At 35.9% G+C, this 20,709-nt stretch overlaps 1 protein-coding gene across 4 annotated transcripts; it reads right to left on the bottom strand.

Moving 5' to 3' along the window:
* Positions 1–175: 175 nt before the first annotated feature.
* On the bottom strand, positions 176–19,930 carry LOC127800002 (putative ribonuclease H protein At1g65750). Of its 4 annotated transcripts, XM_052334353.1 has the most exons (11): positions 19,646–19,899; positions 19,010–19,129; positions 18,359–18,517; positions 17,607–17,666; positions 14,536–14,622; positions 12,970–13,071; positions 4,461–4,550; positions 4,248–4,391; positions 2,055–2,162; positions 868–919; positions 176–793 (listed from the first exon to the last, which is right to left on the bottom strand). In XM_052334353.1, exons 2-11 carry the CDS (start codon positions 19,106–19,108, stop codon positions 759–761), a joined length of 936 nt encoding a protein of 311 aa, XP_052190313.1. In that variant the 5' UTR covers positions 19,109–19,129; positions 19,646–19,899; the 3' UTR covers positions 176–758. The 4 variants fall into 4 exon arrangements, with proteins under 4 accessions (XP_052190313.1, XP_052190316.1, XP_052190315.1 ...); XM_052334356.1 differs by lacking the exon at positions 4,248–4,391 and having other exon boundaries at positions 19,646–19,930; XM_052334355.1 differs by lacking the exon at positions 14,536–14,622 and having other exon boundaries at positions 19,646–19,890.
* Between the last annotated feature and the right edge of the window lie 779 nt (positions 19,931–20,709).

The raw sequence follows: 20,709 nt of genomic DNA on the forward strand, positions 1-20,709 counted from the left end.
TTCCTTCAGGCCCCACCTTCTTCTTCAATAATTAGTGACAGTCATTGATTATTATTTTTAACAAAATAACAGTAACAGTTATACCCAGAAACTTAAAATCCAGATGATGGGATCCAAATTGAAATTAAAATTGACAAAAAGTTCAAATCGAAAACTGAATGGGTCGGGATTAGGGTTGGGATTGCCAAATTGGAAAAATAAGGGGCCACATGATTGATGTTAGAACCATGTAACAGTAGCACAGAGTTAAGACAGTTTGAAAAAGAAGAAAAATCTCTAAAAACGGATCTCATGAAGTACAAATGCAGACTGATATCATGAGAAACAAAATCCCCCACATTCCCTGCTCCTCGTTGATCCAGTTCATCTGTTTTAATCACTCGCTGATTGACAAGACGAATTACAAGAAGAAACACATTCGGAAAACAATTTCACTTAAGAACATGATCTTGGTGTGCTTTCCATATCCAGCAGAGGAAGTTGGATTGAGGCTTTTGCCCTCTACCTCTCACTATTCATTCATTCATTAATTCATTGATGAAGTGTCAGGGTGCCATAAAAGTATATGCTTGCTTCTTGATTCATCAAAAACAGTGTCAACCGTCGAGCTAGGCTAAAAGACTAGACTCCCACTTTGGCTTAATAAGATCCAAATTAAGAGCTTAACAAGAAGTTTAGACATGTTCTAATCATTCTTCTGGCCAAGCATACACAACACAGTAAACTGCTCGCTGCTCCTCCAGCAACTACCATTTGTCCTATTTCATCTCACATTCCTCCTGAATTTCCCCCTCTACATAGGAACAAGATTTTTATGAAGAAAAATACAGATACAAGAAAATGAAGAAATGCAAGAAGGTTCCTAACCTTTGAGATATACAGCCAGATTTGCCTGAGCATCAGCTGCAGAGTTGAGCTCCTTGAAAATGGATAATGTATAAAAACATCCAAGGATTAAAATGAGAACTGGAGTGATACAGACAGAATGAAATTATTATAAAAAAAAAAACAGAAAAGAGTGTCCTGAGCGTACAAGGTGCCCCAACTTTGAGAGGGTTGGGGGAGAATCATTGTTATACAACCTTCCGTTAAAGCTTTCCCTCTAGAATTTTTTTTTTCACGAGTTTTGAGACCTAGAGCACCATATAATCATCAACTATATCTTATCCTAATCGTGTTAGGATTGATGACACGAAATTCAAATAAATTAATTTTTAAAAGTAACATTGACAATACAAATCTATGCAAAAGACGTGGCATAATTTTTCACTAAATGCCCTTTCTAACACAACCCTCTAGTTAGGTAATGAAGAGATAAAATTCCAACATCATCTTCATATCCAAAAGTTTCATAAGATGGTGATAAAATTGATAAGGTCATGTTACATCACATGGTTGACATTGTGAAACCAACCTGTACAAAATGGAAACACAAATAACACCTAGAGCACCATGATGATCAGAAAGTAAAATAGCCAACAAATTGATTATTACACATAAATCGCAAAGAGAAACAGCATAATTTGCAAGTATCAATATGAAGATTGTTGGTGGGGGATGGGTACTATTGAGGTTCTCCAACTAAATTTTCTGTCCCACTGTAAAGTCTAACTAGAGGGTACATTACTTTTGTTGGACTGCAAAACGAAACGGTAACATAATTCCTAATGATTTGAGTGCCAAAGATATTCTACTCAATGAGGAAAAGTATCTGAGCTCAATGAAAGCCTTGAGCCCTACTTGTCGTAAAGCCACCAACAAAGCATGGCAGCAAATTGGGCAGCGCCTTTCAGTTAGTTAAAGCTTGTTAATTAGGTCAAGCAAAAAACTGAATAATTACTCAAAGGGTTTCAGGATAGCTTTTGCATAGGCGCTGTGTTTTTCAATTGTATGTAATTTGTGAAAACCAAAAATCAAATCTGCACAAAATCAGGAACAAAGTGACGTCAAATGTAAGTTTAGACAAGTATAGCATGTTACAGGTTCAACTTGTTTGAAAGCTTCTATGTGGAGTGAAGAAATTCAAAAATAAATGCAAGGAAAATCTAGAATACCCTTTCAACATGACGGATCTCAAATGACATAAACTTATCCTTGAGCTCCTTGGCCACCTTACACAAGTCGGTCATGTTTGGGTTTTTAGTTTTCCACAGACCCTGAACCTGTAACACAATTATATCATCAAGACACATTAATAGAAATGAAATAATAGAAATGAAATAAACAAATTGTAGAAAAAAAGAATAAAACATATATAGTGAACTAATCCTGGCCACATGCTGAACAGAGAAGGAAGAAATAAAAAAGGTTAAAACAGGTTTAGGAAGTGAAAAATTGTATTCCTCTTAAAGCAGTGGTTATCCTACATCCAAGGCTCAGAGAGTCGGACCTTGGACAGACATGATCCTTATAAATTCAAGTGATTGCCACGGAAGGAAATAAGACAATCTAGGGAGAATCAGTTGAAGAATTGAATGATTGAATCATTTCAGCAAGTATGATTGAGGCAAAATTTATAGGTAATGATATCCTTCTTTTTTTTCGGATATGTAATCAAGTGTGCATTAAAAAAGTGTGCCCAAAGGAAGATAAGTTTGAACGAATTGCATAGACAACCAATATTAATACCTAGGCATGATAATTTCCTTCGAGCAAATGAATTCCCTTGGTTATTTGCACCTTGGAAGATTGTTACATAAGAAACATATGTATATCTGCGTGTGTCTTGCCTTCATTAGCAAACAGTACCTTAGAAGATTTGGCCTAGATGCCTATACCTGCAAAGCCACCTTCTTTAGGCTGGTCAGGTGCCGGCCTCAAATATTGCAGGAGGACAATTGACTACTGTTTTCAAAGATATGGACCCTTTTTGGTGAGTTAATTCTCTTTCTGTCTTCTTATGTTTATCTGATGGTAATCTGTCTTCTTGAATAATCAACAAGGTCTCCTTAAGGGGAGAGTGTCTTGAAGAAACCCTACCCTGACTTCCAATCCTCCAACTGCTAAGATCCTTGGCCATTTCCTAGGTCATGACTCTAACCTAGGACTTGAGTGAGATGCTTTGCTAAAAGCTACATTGCAATGAAGGAGATCAGGACCGGACAGCAAAGCCCTGTTGAGGCATCATTACATGAGTGGCTGTGTAGTGGGTAAGATGGCTTTCAATCCTTGGCTGAAGGACAGGTAGTTGCATGCCGTCTTTGTAGAAAGAACCAATCACACAAGCCACCTCAAAAGGCAAAAATGTGGAGCCATTGGGAGAACAATAGTGCACCACATAGCAAGCCAGGTAATACCACGTAGAGGCGTAGGATTGTGCCTCATGCAGTCATATACCTATGAGGTGGAGTATAAAAATTGAAACTTCCAGAAGAAATCAAGATGGTTGCACATGCACCTAAGATACCTTAAATGGAAGGCAAGGCTTCAATTAATTTGCAAATAACACACTGTTCTTACATGTTATGTGGACTATTTAACAGGAAAGGAATAAAAAAAACCTTTCCGAGAGAGACATTAATTGTCATAAGGATCATTCTCAACATCCTATTCATTTGGATACCAAAATCTGTTAATTTACTTATCCATCCATTTTGTCCGTGCACTGTTTTTTCTAGTTGACAGTAATAACAAGAATAATCTTTACAAAAAGCTACATTATTTGAGATCAATCAAAAGAGTACCAATTCATTGTATCTAGGGTAAGCATAACAAGAAAAGTGAAAAGAAATCAAGTGAATTCAGACACTTGATGAAGAAATGTTAAGACACGAGATGAAAGCAAGGTCAAATAAGTGAAGCTGACAACAAAGGGTTACATGGGGTGCGCAACTACCATAATTGGTTGGTAATATGGAATCGCACTAAAAAGCCTAGTAGTTCAGCAAATGCCAAAAACATAACAAAGGCATGTATAAGCACATCAACTTCACCCACAAAAAAACTTCAAAGATTGACATGCCTTACAATGGATAATAATATCTTCTTACAGAAAGTCATCAATAATGAAGTGCACACGATCTACTTTTACATAAAATCATGAGCTGATAAATTATTGTTTTTAACTTTTATTTTTCTAGGAAGGAAAAGAGCAATTTTTAAATTTTTTAATGTTAAACAAAGAACAAAGAAAAATTTGGTGGAAATTCATACAATCATTTAGAGAAGTGAAACAAAGCAAACACATAAGACAGCATGGAAAAACACCTTGTGTCCAAGCACGCACACACACAAAAAAAGACACCAACCTGCATGCATACAAGTTTGGAGTCTCCTTGGACACGAATGTGTTTAAATCCTTTCTTAAGCGCATAATTTAATCCTAAAATCACTCCCCGATATTCAGCAACATTATTAGTAGCAATTCCAACTCCTTCCCGCACTCGATAAACCTACAGACACTCAAAGTTAGGTAGGAACATTTTTTTAGGCCTATAACATGCAAGAAAGTGGCTACATACCATTCCACCTTCAGCATGCAGCACAGCACCTGCCCCAGCTAGCCCAGGATTCCCTTTTGAAGCACCATCAAACTCAAGAATACAGGAACTCTGCATATGCGAGTAAATGATGCATCAAATCGAAACATATTCACAGGCAACAGTACAGAAGGAAGTTCAAAAATAAATACTTGCAAACCAGGAGAAATCACTTGGTTTATCTTACTATTAGCAAAGAAGAAATTTAAGAGACTGCATTGAAGTTGATTTTTGAAAAGGTATAATCATATGAAATATCCTACAGTGATACTCCTCCTGACTCACTGTGGATCCTTTTTTTTTTTTTTTTGCTTGGCACTGTGAATCCATGTTAACTTATTTCAAAAGGTTTCCAAAGGAATGCCATTGTTTAGTGGTAGACTGGTAGCTATATAGGAAATTTATTTTCTTCATTTGTTAAGATCCAACTTTTGTAAAGTACCAACATGTACAAAATATAAGTGTAATTGAGATGAGGATGTCATGCTGGTGCTTTCAAATAATAAAAAAAAATAAAAAATGAGATTATACTTAATAAGGTTAGAGTGGCAGTTATTGCAGACAAGATTTTTGGGCATGTAAGAAAAAGACCAATTGAAGCATCAGTGAGGCAATTAGATGAAATGGGGGAAAGTCTAACCAAAGAGGGGAGGAGATAAAACAACACATGGATGTAAATCCTTAAACATGACATAGGACATAATAGCCTTATAGAGGATAAGGCCATGTATAGAGAAGGCTTGAGGTCTAAAATTCATGTAGTCGACCTGGTCTGGTGGGATTAAGCCTTTTGATTGTTGTTATTGTTAAGATCTGACTTTTATTTTTGTTCAATTTCATTCTTTTTGCATGCAAAATGGAATGGAGACTAGAGTATTACACTTTACAATATTATTAATATGGTATCGAGTGCTTTGGAAGATAATTCATGGATTACCCCTGAAAGCACATGAATTATAATTTATGATAAATTCATCGTGGACATAATTTTAGTAAAATACAGGCCTTTTAGCAACCTAATGATAAATTCCCAGTGAGGGACATAATTAGTAGACCAAAATACAGTCCTTTTAGCAACATTTATTGTAAGATGTTTCAGCCTGACACCTAATGTAATAAAGATCCAAAACTTCATAACTATCAATAAATCAAATTTCCGTTCACTATCCAATTTGCATCATGTTGTACAGAGGGCCTCAGAGTTCTGCTGCCAATATTACATACAGAAAATGTACATGAACTGCTTCAATTCAAATTAGTTTTGAATGTGCTTCATCAAGAAGCCATATTCAGCTCCATCTGGCTGAGGACTGTGTGCCCCAAGAACTAGTCTTAAGAGTTTTAGAAAAACAATCAATGAGACAAGAAGAAGGCCATGATTTCTGTTGAGAGTAAAAACAATAATATAAAAGATAAGTTAATCTTCTATTTACTATCTTAAACTTTTAGATGAAATGGTAATAATTCAACATGGGTTAACAGAGCAGATAAAGATTCTAACTTCAAATCTCACAGCTAACCCAATATTTCCTTTGTTGCATGTGTTTGAACCAATTATACAGTGAAACTTAGCCACATGTGAAGGGGCGTGTTGAGAGTAAAAATGATAACATATAAAAGATGAGTTGATTCTCTATCTACCAACTTAAACTTTGCATGAGATGGTGATTAACAATTCAATAATTTCATTGCAATTCCATAATATTGTGGCAATCCTTTCTTAAACCACTGCCAACAACATATGTTTTTAAAGAGTCCCACAACCGATCATTATCAGCTTCAGGCACTTTATTAGACTAGACCATACTTAAAAAGTCCATCTAAAACAACTGCATTGATCAGAAATTTAAATTACATTGCATTTCCCTAAGACGCACAAATGTAGCCGCGGCATGGACATATATATTCTAAGACAACAATTTTCACAAAAAAAAGAAAAAAAGACAACCAAACTCCAATAGTAGATTGAGAAATTTTCTCAGCACTTCTAATGTTGAAGGTATTCCCTATTCACAGTCAGTCTCAAACCCAAATAAAGGAGGAGGATTCTGTGGTTAAAAACATACAAAAATGCTTATTAAACACTCCTTTTTTGAATCAAAACGAGGGAGAGACTTTTGAATTGGGATTAAAGGGCTCTAGTCCTGTTAACAATGGTTATCAAACAATTTAGTCCAGGAATTGAATGGCACTGCTCTGGTCTTACACTTTGTTGTATTTATGTGAAGCTTTAATATGGCAGTGTTTAACGGAGGGGCAGGAGGGTCTTTTGGCAACCCTCTTGGCTGCCCAAAACGGTAGCGTTTTGGGCCCTTGAGCGGATGGCCAAAACGGCAATCGCCTATGCCGTTTCACTTGGCGTGCTTACCTTGTTGTTTTGCCTACTGCTTCCCCGATCATTGATGCTGCCTTTATACGACTTGATCTGCACTGCTGTTTTCCCCTTTATATTGTCTACAGTTGCCTCAAGATCATTAGCGCACAGCTCCGATTTCACTGCCTCGGTTAGGGTTTCTCGATTCATTCTCTATGTTTTCTCTCTCTCTGTATAGTTTACACAAATGTTCTTTTCTCTCTAGGGTTTGTGCCTTTAACCTGTAGTTCTGTGGTTATGGGGCCGATTTGAGTTGAGAGTTGACTTTGTACAGTGAGATTAGAGAGAGAGTCTGTGTATATTGAGGCTGTAATCGATTTTGTCCCGATAGTGCAGTGAGTTCTCTTTGCCGGAGCTCAATGTGGATGTAGCCTTTATTAACGGGTGAACCATGGTAAAAATTGCTTGCGTCTTATGTATGGTTTATTTCTGTTTCTTGTTCATTTGCATGCTTTAATTTCTGTATACCTTGTGAATGCTTAGGCTCTATTTTGGTTATTGTTTTGAGTAGTGGTCGAGGGTTGTCTCAACCCAATAGTGGTATCAGAGCCATTTCTCTGGTATTCACGGTTAGAGTTTTCGGAGCCTGTGCTATTTCAACTTCTAAGTCATATTTTTGCTTTACTTGTGTTGGTCTGGGTTCCTAGGGTTTACTGAAAGTCTCTCGTCAGTCTATTGTTTTTTGCTGAGTGAGTATTGGTCAATGTCTAAGGTTTCCTACGGTATCTTCGTGCAAAGTGAAGATGACATCAACCCGATTTGAAATCGGTACATTCGATGGTAAAAGCGATTTCAGGAGTTGGAAAAAGAAGATGAGAATCTTGCTCTCTCATCACAAAGTGCTTATCGCACTTGAGCCTGACGACAAAAAATAGTCGGCAAATCAGTTGTCTAGAACTGATGAGATAAGGGAAGAAGCATTTAATCTTATTTTCTTACATCTTGGTGATAGTGTTATTCGTAAAGTTAATAGCATGAATACCCCTCTTAAACTGTGGAACAAACTTGAATCATTATATTCTGTTTTGTCTGCTCCTAATTTAGTTTATTTAAAGGGTATGTTATTCAACTTTAAAATGAATGTTTCTAAATCTATGGATGAAAACATAGATGAGTTTACCAGACTTGCTTTATTGTTAAGAGGAATAGATCAAGCGCTGGGTGATACCAGTGAGGCTATGATCATTTAAAACTCATTACCTGATGAATATAATGTTGTTAAGCATGCTCTTCAATATATTGGAATTATACCTAGTCTAGACTTGGTTATATCTGGAATCAAAGCTAGGGAGCTAGAGTTAAATGCATCTAAAAGCCTGCTAATAACTTATTTGTGAAAAGTAAGTTTGAAAAGAAAAACAAGACAGGTAATGGAGATCAATCAAGGGGTTTTGGGAATAAGGGTAAGAATAAGGAAAAGAAGGGCAAACAAAAACCTAAGTGAAAGTGCTATCATTGTGGGAAAGAGGGATATATTAAAAAATATTGTTATGATCTTTTAAGAAAACAAAAACAAGGGGGTAATGTAACCATAGCTGCCAGTAACAATACTTTAGCTGAAGTTCTTATTGTCTCTAATGAATATGTTACTAATGAATGGATAATGGACTCTGGATGTTCATTCCATATGTGTCCTAACATTGCATGGTTTCAAAACTTTAGTAACAAAGAATCTGGCACTGTGTATATAGGTAACAACCAATCATGTAGTGTAAAAAGAATAGGTGACATAACCTTTAAAATGCATAATAACAAAATCAGAATGCTCACTAATGTTAAACACGTGCCTGGACTAAAACGAAATTTAATTTCTCTTGGTACTCTTGATGAATTAGGCTATTCTTATACTACTGAAAATCGTTTCATGTATGTATTTAAAAACAATAACCTAATTTTAACTGGTACTAAAATGCATGGTTTATACGTGTTAAATGGTTGTTCTATTTCCCCAGTTTCTACTGCATGCATAGTTAAACTTGATAAGACAGATCTCTGGCATTTGAGACTTGGTCACATGAGCCAGAAAGGTTTGTAGGCACTGTCAACTCAAGGTTATCTTGATTCAGTGACTGTAGAGTCCCTAAACTTTTGTGAGCCTTGTACTCTGGGCAAGCAACACAGGCTGAGTTTCCATAAAGGAACTCATCTGACGAAGGCATGCCTAGAGTACTTGCATGCAGACTTATGGGGTCCCTCTCAAACACACCAACTCTTGGTGGCAATAGGTATTTCTTATCCATTGTTGATGACTTTACTAGGAAAGTGTGGGTGTTCCCTCTTAGGACTAAAGAACAAACATTAGAAAAATTTAAAACATGGAAGGCCTTCGTCGAAAATCAGATTGATAAGAGGGTTCAATTTTTAAGGACAGACAATGGATTAGAATTCTATAATAGAAACTTTGATGAATTCTGTAATTCACAAGGCATCACTAGGCACAAGACTGTTAGGAACACACCCCAACAAAATGGGGTTGCTGAAAGAATGAATAGGACTCTCCTAGAAAAGGTTAGATGTTTATTGTTCACAGCCGATATGCCTAAAACATTTTGAGGAGAAGCCCTCTCCACTGCAGCCTACCTAATTAATAGGAGTCCCTCCATTGTTTTAGATTTGAAATGTCCTGAAGAAAAATGGTTAGGCAGAAAAATTAACCTAAATCATTTAAGAGTTTTTGGGTGTCAAGCCTATGTTCACCAATTTATGGGAAAATTAGACCCTAGGTCCTCAAAGTGTGTCTTTGTAGGGTACCAAGATGGAACTAAAGGCTACAGGTTATGGGATAGGAGTTCTAGAGGTGTTAAAATAATCATAAGCAGGGATGTAATATTCAATGAAAATGTTTTCCCTTGCAGATTAGAAAACTTAGATACATACCCTAATTCTAATGTCCCAGATGATTTTGTGATAACCAGTATACCCAGTTTCAGGTGGAGCAGCCAGTAGGTATGCCTGACCTGCTAGCTACACCAGCCCTCAATAATCCTAGCCCAGATAGTGATTCATCCTCTGATCATGAAAGTGATCATGAGGAGACAACTGATATCCTTGAGGCTGAGGTGGAGCATCATGACTCTACTCAACAAAACTTAAGGGATTATCAGTTAGCTTGTGATAGGAGCAGGAGATCAGTAAGACCCCCCCCACTAGATATGCATATTCAAACCTTATTTATTGTGCCTTAGTGGCAGGAATGGAATTGAGAGGCCACTAGCCTTCCTCGTATGAGGAGGTGTCAACTCTCAATACAGCTCAAAGTGGCAGTATGCTATGGAGGAAGAAATGGCCTTTTTTATAACCAACAACACTTGAGAATTGGTCCCAAGACCTCAGAAACAAAAGTTGGTGAGGTGTAAATGGTTGTTCAGAATTAAAGAAGGTACGTTACCCATTGATCCCTTAAGATTTAAAGCTAGATTAGTAGCTAAAGGGTTTACTCAGAGGGAGGGCACTGATTATACTGAGATTTTTTCTCCTGTTGTTAAATTTAAAACCATTCGTATGATACTTGTCATACTTGTTCAATATAACTTAGAACTAGAACAACTTGATGTTAAGACTGTTTTCTTGCATGGAGATTTAGAAAAACTTATTTATATGGAACAGCCTGTTGGTTATGTTAATAAACATCATCCTGATTATGTTTGTTTATTAAAAAAGTCTTTGTATGGTCTAAAGCAATCCCCAAGACAATAGTACAAGAAATTTGATAATTTTATAACTGGGATTGGTTTTATTAGAAGTGAATATGATAATTGCCTTTACTTTATACTCTTAGATATCCCTGTTTATTTGTTGTTGTATGTTGATGACATTTTGTTAATTAGAAAATCTAAGTCAAAGATAAATGAATTAAAATCAATGTTGAACACTAACTTTGATATGAAAGACTTAGGTTATGTTATAAAGGTTTTAGGGATGGTAATTGAGAGAAATAGAAGTAAAAATTGTCTAAAAATTCACCAGCATGATTATTTACTAAAGGCTGTTCAGAAATTTGGTATGTCAAATTGCAAACCAGTGAATACATCTTTAGGAGGTCACTTTATTTTATCTAAAGCTCAATGCCCAACATCAGATTCTGAAAAATTGAAAATGGAATCTATTTCTTATGTTAATGTAATTGGAACCATCATGTATTCCATGATTAGTACCAGGCCAGACCTTACATTTTCAATTTCTTTGCTTAGCAAATTTATGTCTAACCCTGGGAAACCTCATTGGGAAGCCTTAAAATTTTTGTTAAGATATATTAATGGCTCTTTGAATGTTGGTTTAAATTACATGTAAGGATCTGATGCACTTGATTTGGTAGGCTTTGTAGATTCTAACTTTGCAGGAGACCGAGATTTAAGAAAATCCACTACAGCATATTACTTTACCCTAAGTGGTAATTGTATTAGATAGAAGTCTTAGTTGCAACCTTTGGTTGCACTGTCTTCCACTGAGGCTGAGTATGTGGTTGTAACAGACGCTTAAGGAAGCCATCTGGCTTCAAGGACTCTTGAAAGAAATTCAGATGCTACAAGGTAAGGTAGTGGTTTTTTCCGATAGCCAAAGTGTTATTCATTTGTGTAAGAACCCTGTATATCATGAAAGAACCAAACATGTAGATATTAAATACCATTATGTAAGGGACCAAGTGGCCAAAGGAAATGTAATTATTCAAAAGGTTCCTACAGAAAACAACCCAACCGATATGGGAACAAAAATTGTGACTGCAGCCAAGTTCAAACATTGTTTGGGATTGCTGTATGTCAAGGTTGGCTGAGGGAACAACCAACATGAGTAATGAAGGCAAAGATCGATGCATGCTACACTGTTGTTGGAGAATTGTCCTGTGATGGTTGAAACTTCAAGGTGGAGATTGTTGTATTTATGTGAAGCTTCAAAACGGCAGTGTTTAATGGAGGGGCAGGAGGGTCTTTTGGCAACCCTCTTGGTTGCCCAAAACGGCAGCGTTTTGGGCCCTTGAGTGGATGGCCAAAACGGCAACCGCCTTTGCCGTTTCACTTGGCGTGCTTACCTTGTCGTTTTGCCTGTTGCTTCCCCGATCGTTGATGCTGCTTTTATACGACTTGATCTGCACTGCTGCTTTCCCCTTTATATCGTCTACAGTTGCCTCGAGATCATCAGCGCACAGCCTCCGATTTCACTGCCTCGGTTAGGGTTTCTCGATTCATTCTCTATGTTTTCTTTCACTCCGTATAGTTTACAAAAATGTTATTTTCTCTCTAGGGTTTGTGCCTCTAACCTGTAGTTTTGTGGTTATGGGGCTAATTTGAGTTGAGAGTTGATTTTGTACAGTGAGATTAGAGAGAAAGTCTGTGTATATTGAGGTTGTAATCGATTTTGTCCCGATAGTGCAGTGCAGTGAGTTCTCTTTGCCGGAGCTCAACGTGGATGTAGCCCTCTTTAACGGGTGAACCACGGTAAAAATTACTTGCGTCTTCTGTTTGGTTTATTTCTGTTTCTTGTTCATTTGCATGCTTTAATTTCTGTATGCACTGTGAATGCTTAGACTCTATTTTGGTTACTGTTTTGAGTAGTGGTCGATGGTTGTCTCGACCCAACACACTTGTATCAGAGAAAAAAATGGTCAACAATTTTGAACTCCACAGGTAAGAAAATCAATTGCCTTGTTCCGCCAGCTCAGCTAAAAATTGTATGCATGTGTACCTATGAAGCCTAGAGCCCAGCTACATGAAGACTGTTAGAGCACTTTCAGCTACAATTACAGATTATCTGCTTGTTTTTCTTTTCTTCCACAAAAACATATCATGCAATTAACTTCATGAATAAATAAAATAAAGTCAATTTATACAATTATTGAACTAATTGAATCAATACTAGAACCAATGAACAGCCACCTGTACTGGTTCAATAGCAACTTATTTTGACATTCCCTCTATCTCCTTGTATTATCCATTATTGACAACAAACAAAAATGAAATTCAACATCTTTTGGCTTTGATTTAAGGCTTCTACGCCAATTGTGCCTTTATATACACATTGAACACTCTAAAAATAGAAAAAGTCAAGTAAGTCACACTAGTGCATATAATTTGAGAACATTTAAGGAAAATTCTGAAATAAATGCCAAGAAATGAAACGTACAGGACCAGGATAATAATTAGTTGGAACGTAGCCAGAATTTTGCAATTTGGCCTGCTTTCTTGGGGGTGTTGCTGAAGATGAAGTTGATCCAAATACCTCATGCTGAAGAAGAAATAACCAAATTTGCGGAAAAGAAAAAATAATCAGCCAAATAATCAAATTTCAAGACCCAACATTTGGACCAAGAGGTTCTCAAAAATGTGAATATGCAGAACAACGAATTGCCGCAACAGCACCCATCATTCACCATACCTTTGAACTGTAGCATGTCAAACAATACAACATGGTTACTTAAATACCAGGTATCTAAATTGTAATGTATATATTATATAAAGCAACCCCCTCTGTCAATAAGTTGGATTTCCTCCTTAGAATCATATCTGTGTTAAGACTTTAATTAGATGCATCAGTTAAATCTCCCTGTCAAGGTTTAAATCCATCAAACCACAAACAATCATCTGGCAAGAAACACACTTTCTAATTGCCAACGAAGTCCCAACTTTTCTTCCTCTCATATGAAATGCTTGTGGCATAGAATGTCACAAAAGGGTGATTGACTATGTCAGCACTTAGGTTGCACTGGCAATCCCATACCAACTCAAGTTGAAATTCATTCAGTCTAGATACTTCTTGAGAGTGTTTAACTCTCATGGAGTTCAACTCTTCAAACGTTGAAGTATTTGGGCCATAACTTTTACTTGGATATCCAACTAAGTTGATTCTTGTACCATTGGAAAGAAGATTTAAAGGGTTTATAACTTTTTATCCCACAGGGATTTTCTGGTTTTTATGTTTTGAGGTCAAGAATGGAGTTTGAGATAGTGCAGGATTGATTCACAATGTGTCCCAACCAACTTCTTCCATTCTTTGAAATGAGGGATACATTCATAAGGACTAAAATCCAAATAGCTGATTTATTGAATTCCCTCAGGGCATTCTAACACCATTATGTATTTTGTTCGAAAAATGAACAGTTTTTTTAATCTAAATTTGTTAGTTGGCTAGAATATGGTTTGCTTTCGAGGTCTTACACCTTTCAACTTCTTCCTCTACAATGGTGGATGTCAAAGGCCATAAGGAGCAGAGAATTCACTGAAAAGACTCTAAACATAACTTTGCAAAGATCAATATTGTGTTCACACTTTGTGGGTTAAAGTTTCATGATTCAGGCATCAAGGCATCTTGGGATTGCCTGTCAAGATTGTGCACTCCAGCACAAGAAACCATTCATCATGGCTGTCCCTAGAGCAAAATGGTTTCTACCTTCAGGTACATACATAGGGTGCTGAACCTTCTGTGTCAAGTAATTTTCGTTGATTGTAGTGCTTAGCTTGATCTGATTCTTCATACCATCTCTTGGTTTGTTCTCTCAATACTTCTCTATTGCTTGAGTTATTGTTTGGATGTAGTTTTAGTTTATTGTTTGCATTATAATTGTGATTGAATGGTTTTATCAAATCCATGATGACAAATAAAAAATGTTTATGCTAACTTTTCAGTTCAAAGAAAAATAATGTTTGACAAAATTTGAGCAAAATCTTGAGACAGATACCCAAGGAAACATACATGAAAAAACACACTTGGAATGTGGTGAAATTCAAGCTGCTCTCTCAGAGAAGTTGCTGAAAATGAAGTGGATCCAAATACCTCATGCTGAAAACAAATAACCAGATTTTTGGGAAAGAAAAAATTATCAGGCAAATAATTAAATTTCCGGACTCAGTATTTGGATCTGGCAGGTTCTCAAAATGTGTATATGCAGAATAACTAACAGCGGTAACAGCACCCATCATTCACCATATCTTTGCACCATAGCATGTCAAACAATACCAAAGTGGTTACTTACATACAAGGTATTCAACATTGTGATGTATATAAAGCAACCCAATCTGCTAAGACTAGGTCAATTAGTTGGATTTTCTTCTTACAATCATATCCATTAGACTTTAGTTAGATGCATCAGATAAATCTCCCTCTCAAGGTTTAAATCCATTAAACCACAAATAATCATCCGGCAAGAAACACACTTTGTATTTGCCAACTGTCCCAACTTCTCTTCCTCTCATATGAAATGTTGTGTGGCAAAAAATATCAGAAAAGAGTGATTTCACTATGTCAGCATTTCAGCTGTGTCGGCAATCCAACACCAACTTGAGTTGAAACTCATTCAGTCTCCAAAGTTATAGGTGAAGAGTACGATTGAGAGTGTTTACAAGTGATTAAAGTCATGTTATAAGTTTCAAGGGATATATTGTTGTAAGCTGAAGCAAGTCCAGAGCAGAAGTGAAGAAAATAAAGAATTCAACTCTTCACACCCTTAAGTATTTGGACCATAACTTTTTACTTGGATATCCAACTAAGGACAAATATTCAAATAGCTGGTTTATCAAATTCTCTCAGGGCATTCTAACACCATTATGCATTTTGTTCTAACAGTGAAATTTTCTGAATCCAAATTTATTATTTGGCTAGAATATGGTTTTCTTTTGAGGTCTTATATTTCTCAATTTCTTCCTCTACAATGTAGATGCCAAAGGCACCATAAGGAGGATACAGAATTCACCAGAAAGACTCAGCAGAGAAGTTTACAAAGATCAATAGTGTGTCCACATTTTGTGGGTTCAAGTTTCGTTATTCAATCATCAAGGTGTCTTGAGATTGCCTTTTAAGATTGTGTGTTCCGGCACAAGAAATCATCCATCATGACTGTCCACTGATTCCACCCTGAGGGTATAATACATAGGGTGTTCATCTTGTAATTTTTGTTGACGGTAGTGCTTAGCTTGATGTGATTATTCATATCATTTCTTGGTTTGTCTCTCAATACTTGGTTTCCTCATAAATCTTGCCTCCTTTGTGGGTCCCCAACTTTTGGTTAGACTCAAGAGGGGATGAATTCAATCTAAGTTAATTTTAATAAATTTTTATCTTATAATATTTTCTTTGAATCTTGTTTATATTTTGGTGCCAAAATATGATTCTTGATCTATATAATCATGGTTCAACGTACTCCACTCCTACATCCACTCTACAAGGTTAACCCACCATATATTCCATATCAATAATCTCCCTGAGGTTTTCACACAAGTTCACCTACAATACTTGGTTACAATCACCTAGATTTGTTCAGGCTCTAGAAAGCCAAACAAACAAAAGTTCTAATACAAATATTACAAAACGTAGTCCACACTTGGACCAAATATGAATATTAATAAATACTATACAGCATTGATATGTTAAGGCTCTAATGATGAGACTTTAAATATCTTTCAATATGCCTTCATTGCTTTGTAATAAATGGGACCTTTCTTTGAATGGCTGAAGAATAGATTAAGAGTATGGCAGTTTAATGCAGCCTCTTCTTGTCATTTTGAAAGGTTATTTATAGCCTAAGGCCTTTAAAACATCGTTGCCAACGGCAACAACAGCATTTAATGTGAGATGAGGATGCAAGCAACAAAACAGCACACTTAGAAAATAGCCATTATGGCCAACAATCAACTGTCACCATGGACAATCACCTTTGAGATAGACTGCAATTTGAATTTTGAATCTGGCTTAAAGTCAGTGTCTCAGGGAGATCGACTATGAGGTCAACTTTCAGAACTTCAAATTTCAGAACAGAATGCCTGGAAGATCTGACTATTTGTTCTGATAGTCAATTGTTAATCGACTGTAACTGTACAGTAACCAAAGCACATCAACTGGCACCATGAGAATCAACTTTGATAAACTGCCAACCCTAAGTCAATTATGAATCAACTTGGAAGACCAGTGACCAAAGAAGTTTGATTGTGCTTTTGATATTCGACTATGGATCAACTGCTGGGAACTAATTTTGGAATAAAAAAACAAATGTCTTCTGGATTCCAAGACCTTGTAAGTTTCAAAAATACTTGGAACTAGTTTTTTTTTTCCTTTTTATGTAGTTTTAGTTTATATAATTTAAATTGATTAGTTTTAGCAAATCCATGACATCAAGTAAAACATGATTTTGCTAACCTTTCAGTTCCAATAAATACAATAAAATATAAAGTAACTTAGCAAAACCCAAGTGGCCAAACTAGCCTTCTCTCCTACAGCCTTCTGCCACTACACAATACATACTGAATAATATTTGTAAGCATATCTCCAGCATTATACATATACTGATGGTATAATTATACTGTTGCATGTCCCAAAGGGGTAAGCTATTGTGCATAATCTCAAGTGTCTTGAGTTGTAGCTCCATGGGTGATTCAGTTTCAAACACAATACCTCTAGTCCTAGTAAGTGCTACTACGAAAGTCACAAGACAAGCCTTATCCAACTAGACACAATTGAGCACACTGCTCAATTAAGAGTTTCCAGAAGTAAACTTTATCTCATGTATTAGATTTCATTACATGTGCATGTGTATGCAGATTCCAGATATAATACACAGCAAGTAGAAGTAAATGAAGAACCTTACAGAATGGCATTGCTAATTGTCCTATATTATTTCAAGGGGGCACTTATTTACCGAAGCAAATTTCAGTTAGTTTCTAATAATTTGATGCAGTGAGTCAGTTATTTCTACTTCCACCCTCCCCCACACCCAAAAAAAAAACTGAACTTGTAATTAACAAAATATATATACATCCCAGAACAAGGAATACCTGCAGTCTCTTTTCACGATTACTCTTGCCCAATGCTTTTCCTCCAGCAGAAGCTGGTTGCTGAAAGAAATCAGTACTCAATTATATCATAACACTGCAAGATGAAAACCTACCATATAAAAGAAAAGGTTAAATAATTCCATGACCTATAATTCAGCAGCACTACACACCTGGTGTAGCTTCCAAGCATGACAAAAGGCAAAGAAGGGGATCCACGATCATATCTTGGATATGAATTAGAAAGCATACATGCTTTATATGATGATTCTTAAAAGAATAAAATGGATAAACATTGATCTCACAGCAATGAAAAAGATCCTAGCATTCAAGGATAAACTGTTTCTGATGTACAATCCCATGTTTACTGGAGTCTGTTAAGCAGTAACAGTAAGAAGACACAAGACTTAATGTCGCTAAGTGGGATCAAGAACATGGATTCTAGCTCACCAATCATCTATATCTATGATTATATCTTCTGTAAGACCATTGTTTATATATAATCCATGACTACTGGAAAAAAACTACCTTCCTTCCATGTTTTGTTTCTCCCAACTCCAAGCTTGCCCATGCACAGTTTATTTCAAAAATTAATTCGCACTCTTATTAGCCAAGTTCATCTGAATCAGGCATGGAGATATATCTATGAAAGAAAAGCATGGAATACGACAAGTGTCCTTCGGTGAACACAAATCTAATCCAGAAACAGCAGAACTTATAGCGGGCAACTTCAGAAGATGATTACAGTATCTAACCTGAAACGGGCAGACAGCAAGTTGACCGAAAACATCATCTCGCAGATCAGTGGCCTTGATAGAATAAACAGCATTCTTAAGCCCATGTGAGGCAAGATAATCCTCAGCCTCCTTTGGCAAGCAAAAACCTTTAAAAACAGTAACAGAAGGATCGCAAACCTAAAAGGAAAATGTCAATGAACCAAAATAAATGAGTACTGAAAAGAATAGCAATGGCCTCATTTGTATTTCTTGGAGACTTGAAGAAAAACTTATCCTAGAAATGAAATGAAAATAGTAGATACTTCTGACAACATCAAGAAAAACCATTTTATTCAATACAAAGTGCACAACATGACTAATGCTCTCCAATATAATGAAAGTACAGATATCTTTTTGTTGCATCTTTAATAAAACCTTGAGAAAAAGAGGGTTTCAGAGCTTCCACATAAACTTTGAGTCAGTGGCATTGATGATCAGAATCTGTGTTCCAAAATCCATCCATCTAATAAAATCATGAATTCAAGATAAAGAAGGTACTGAAGAAAACTTCCTTGTTATCATGATGGCTTTTGTTCAATTGCCAACTAAGCAATGCAGCATCCAAAGTCACTGAAAGAGAGAATGATATACGAAATAGAAATAGATAAGTAATTAGTAAAGAAACATTACAGCGGATCCAATTACAGCTTGGCAATCATCCAAATTTTTGTAGAAGCCAATAATGTCCCCCTTCCTGACAACATAAAAAGCATCCTTCTCATCACCCATCGAGTCTGAGTCTTACTTCACCTGTAAGCACAACACATTACTATATCCCCAAATAGACTAGTGCAGAATGCCAAATCTCATCAAAACAAAAATTGATTATCAAATCACTATTTGATCAATGCCAAAACTCATCAAGATGAAATTGACAATCAAATCACTAGTTGGTCAGCTTGATGTTTGAAGCTCTAATTCATGGAGTAACACTTGCATTACATGACCTAAATGTATAAGCACTGCAATGATGATTAAATGGGTGGGTTTGGATTTCCATTATTGCACAAAAAATCTTGATCGTTTCAAGTAAAATCATTCAAACAGTAAAATCCCAATCATATAGGCACACCTATTTAACAGGGAAAACCAAAACCCTGATCGTAAAAATCAAACCTAGAAAGTAAACCGAATCACTTCATTCTTCTCATGCTTTTCGATGAACCAAGAAAAGAGGGTAAGGGTAAAGGACAATCAGAAAAAAAAAAAAAAAACTGTTGTGCGAACAAAAAACGAAAACGAAAGGATAAAAAGGAGAAAGTTCACCTTCTGGTCGCTGGCAAAGATGGGCGAGAGAGAGAGAGAGAGAGAGATGTCCGATTAGTAGGTAAGATGAGAAAACATCAAGAGGTATTGGAGGGAATCAGCAAACCAGCTTGGGGAATCAGCAAACCAGCAAGAAGCTCTCCGAAAACATAGTAGTTATGCAGGAAGGAAGCCTCTATCTTCCTTCAAAACTTGGGAGTCTGATTGTATGCTTCAAGCTCTGTTTTTTAATTTTTCAAATTTGGGAACAACAAATAACTAATTTTAGAAATTAGTTCAGAAACAGTAATGTTACATGTATACACTTAATCCATATTCCAAAATTTGTTTTTTCACTTCCATTGCTTTTGCTTGAATGGGCAGAATCAAAATAGTATTGCCATTTGTATACAGTTGCTATACAAGATTTACAATTAAAAAGAATTATATGCTCTTCTACAAAATTATTAATTAATTAAATTAAGACTTTATTCATCCGAGGCTCCTTAAATTATTAAAAAAATATGATATTTCGTATATTATCTAATTTATATCTACTGTTTATCCTTAAATAAATATTTTAGATCATTTTTAATTCAAAACTTAATTAAGAATAAACAAAAAATTTAACGATAGCACTTAATAAAGTGAATAGAAAAAATATTATATATACGTCAAAAAAGTCTATACACCTAATAAATCAAATTGAGTTACATTCTATAATTAATATATTCATAATACAGTGAAAATGAGTCTGACTAAAATATTTTGAATATATCTAATTGGATCTAAACTCAAGAAAATATAGATAATGATAAACGTTGTTTTAATCCTACAAATACAATCCATTTAGACACAACATAAGCCTAACAAAACACCAAAATCAATATTCAATATTCTAAATCATTTATAAGAATTGGCAGACTGCCAAGTCTCCACGTTTGTTGTTTTCCTTTGCTATGCAGTACTCCTTCTATGGTGTCTCAGCAGCTGAGCCTCTTATTGGAGTTGGTTTGAAGTTACACCAGAGTTTGCTCTCCATTGCAGGCCTCAAAGTTGATACCCCATACTGGTTTTACCTCTCA

The sequence above is a fragment of the Diospyros lotus genome, chromosome 4 (genome assembly GCF_014633365.1).
Source record: "Diospyros lotus cultivar Yz01 chromosome 4, ASM1463336v1, whole genome shotgun sequence".
NCBI classification, from domain to species: domain Eukaryota; kingdom Viridiplantae; phylum Streptophyta; class Magnoliopsida; order Ericales; family Ebenaceae; genus Diospyros; species Diospyros lotus.

Bases quoted from the DNA above. Each gene is read 5' to 3' on its own strand.
- LOC127800002 (XM_052334353.1), bottom strand. From the start codon at position 19,108: ATGGGTGATGAGAAGGATGCTTTTTATGTTGTCAGGAAGGGGGACATT. The intron at 18,518-19,009 runs GTAATGTTTCTT...TTTTCCTTTTAG, and splicing joins AAGCTGTAATTGGATCCGCT to GTTTGCGATCCTTCTGTTAC. The intron at 4,551-12,969 runs GTACGTTTCATT...TCGCATATGCAG, and splicing joins CTAATTATTATCCTGGTCCT to AGTTCCTGTATTCTTGAGTT.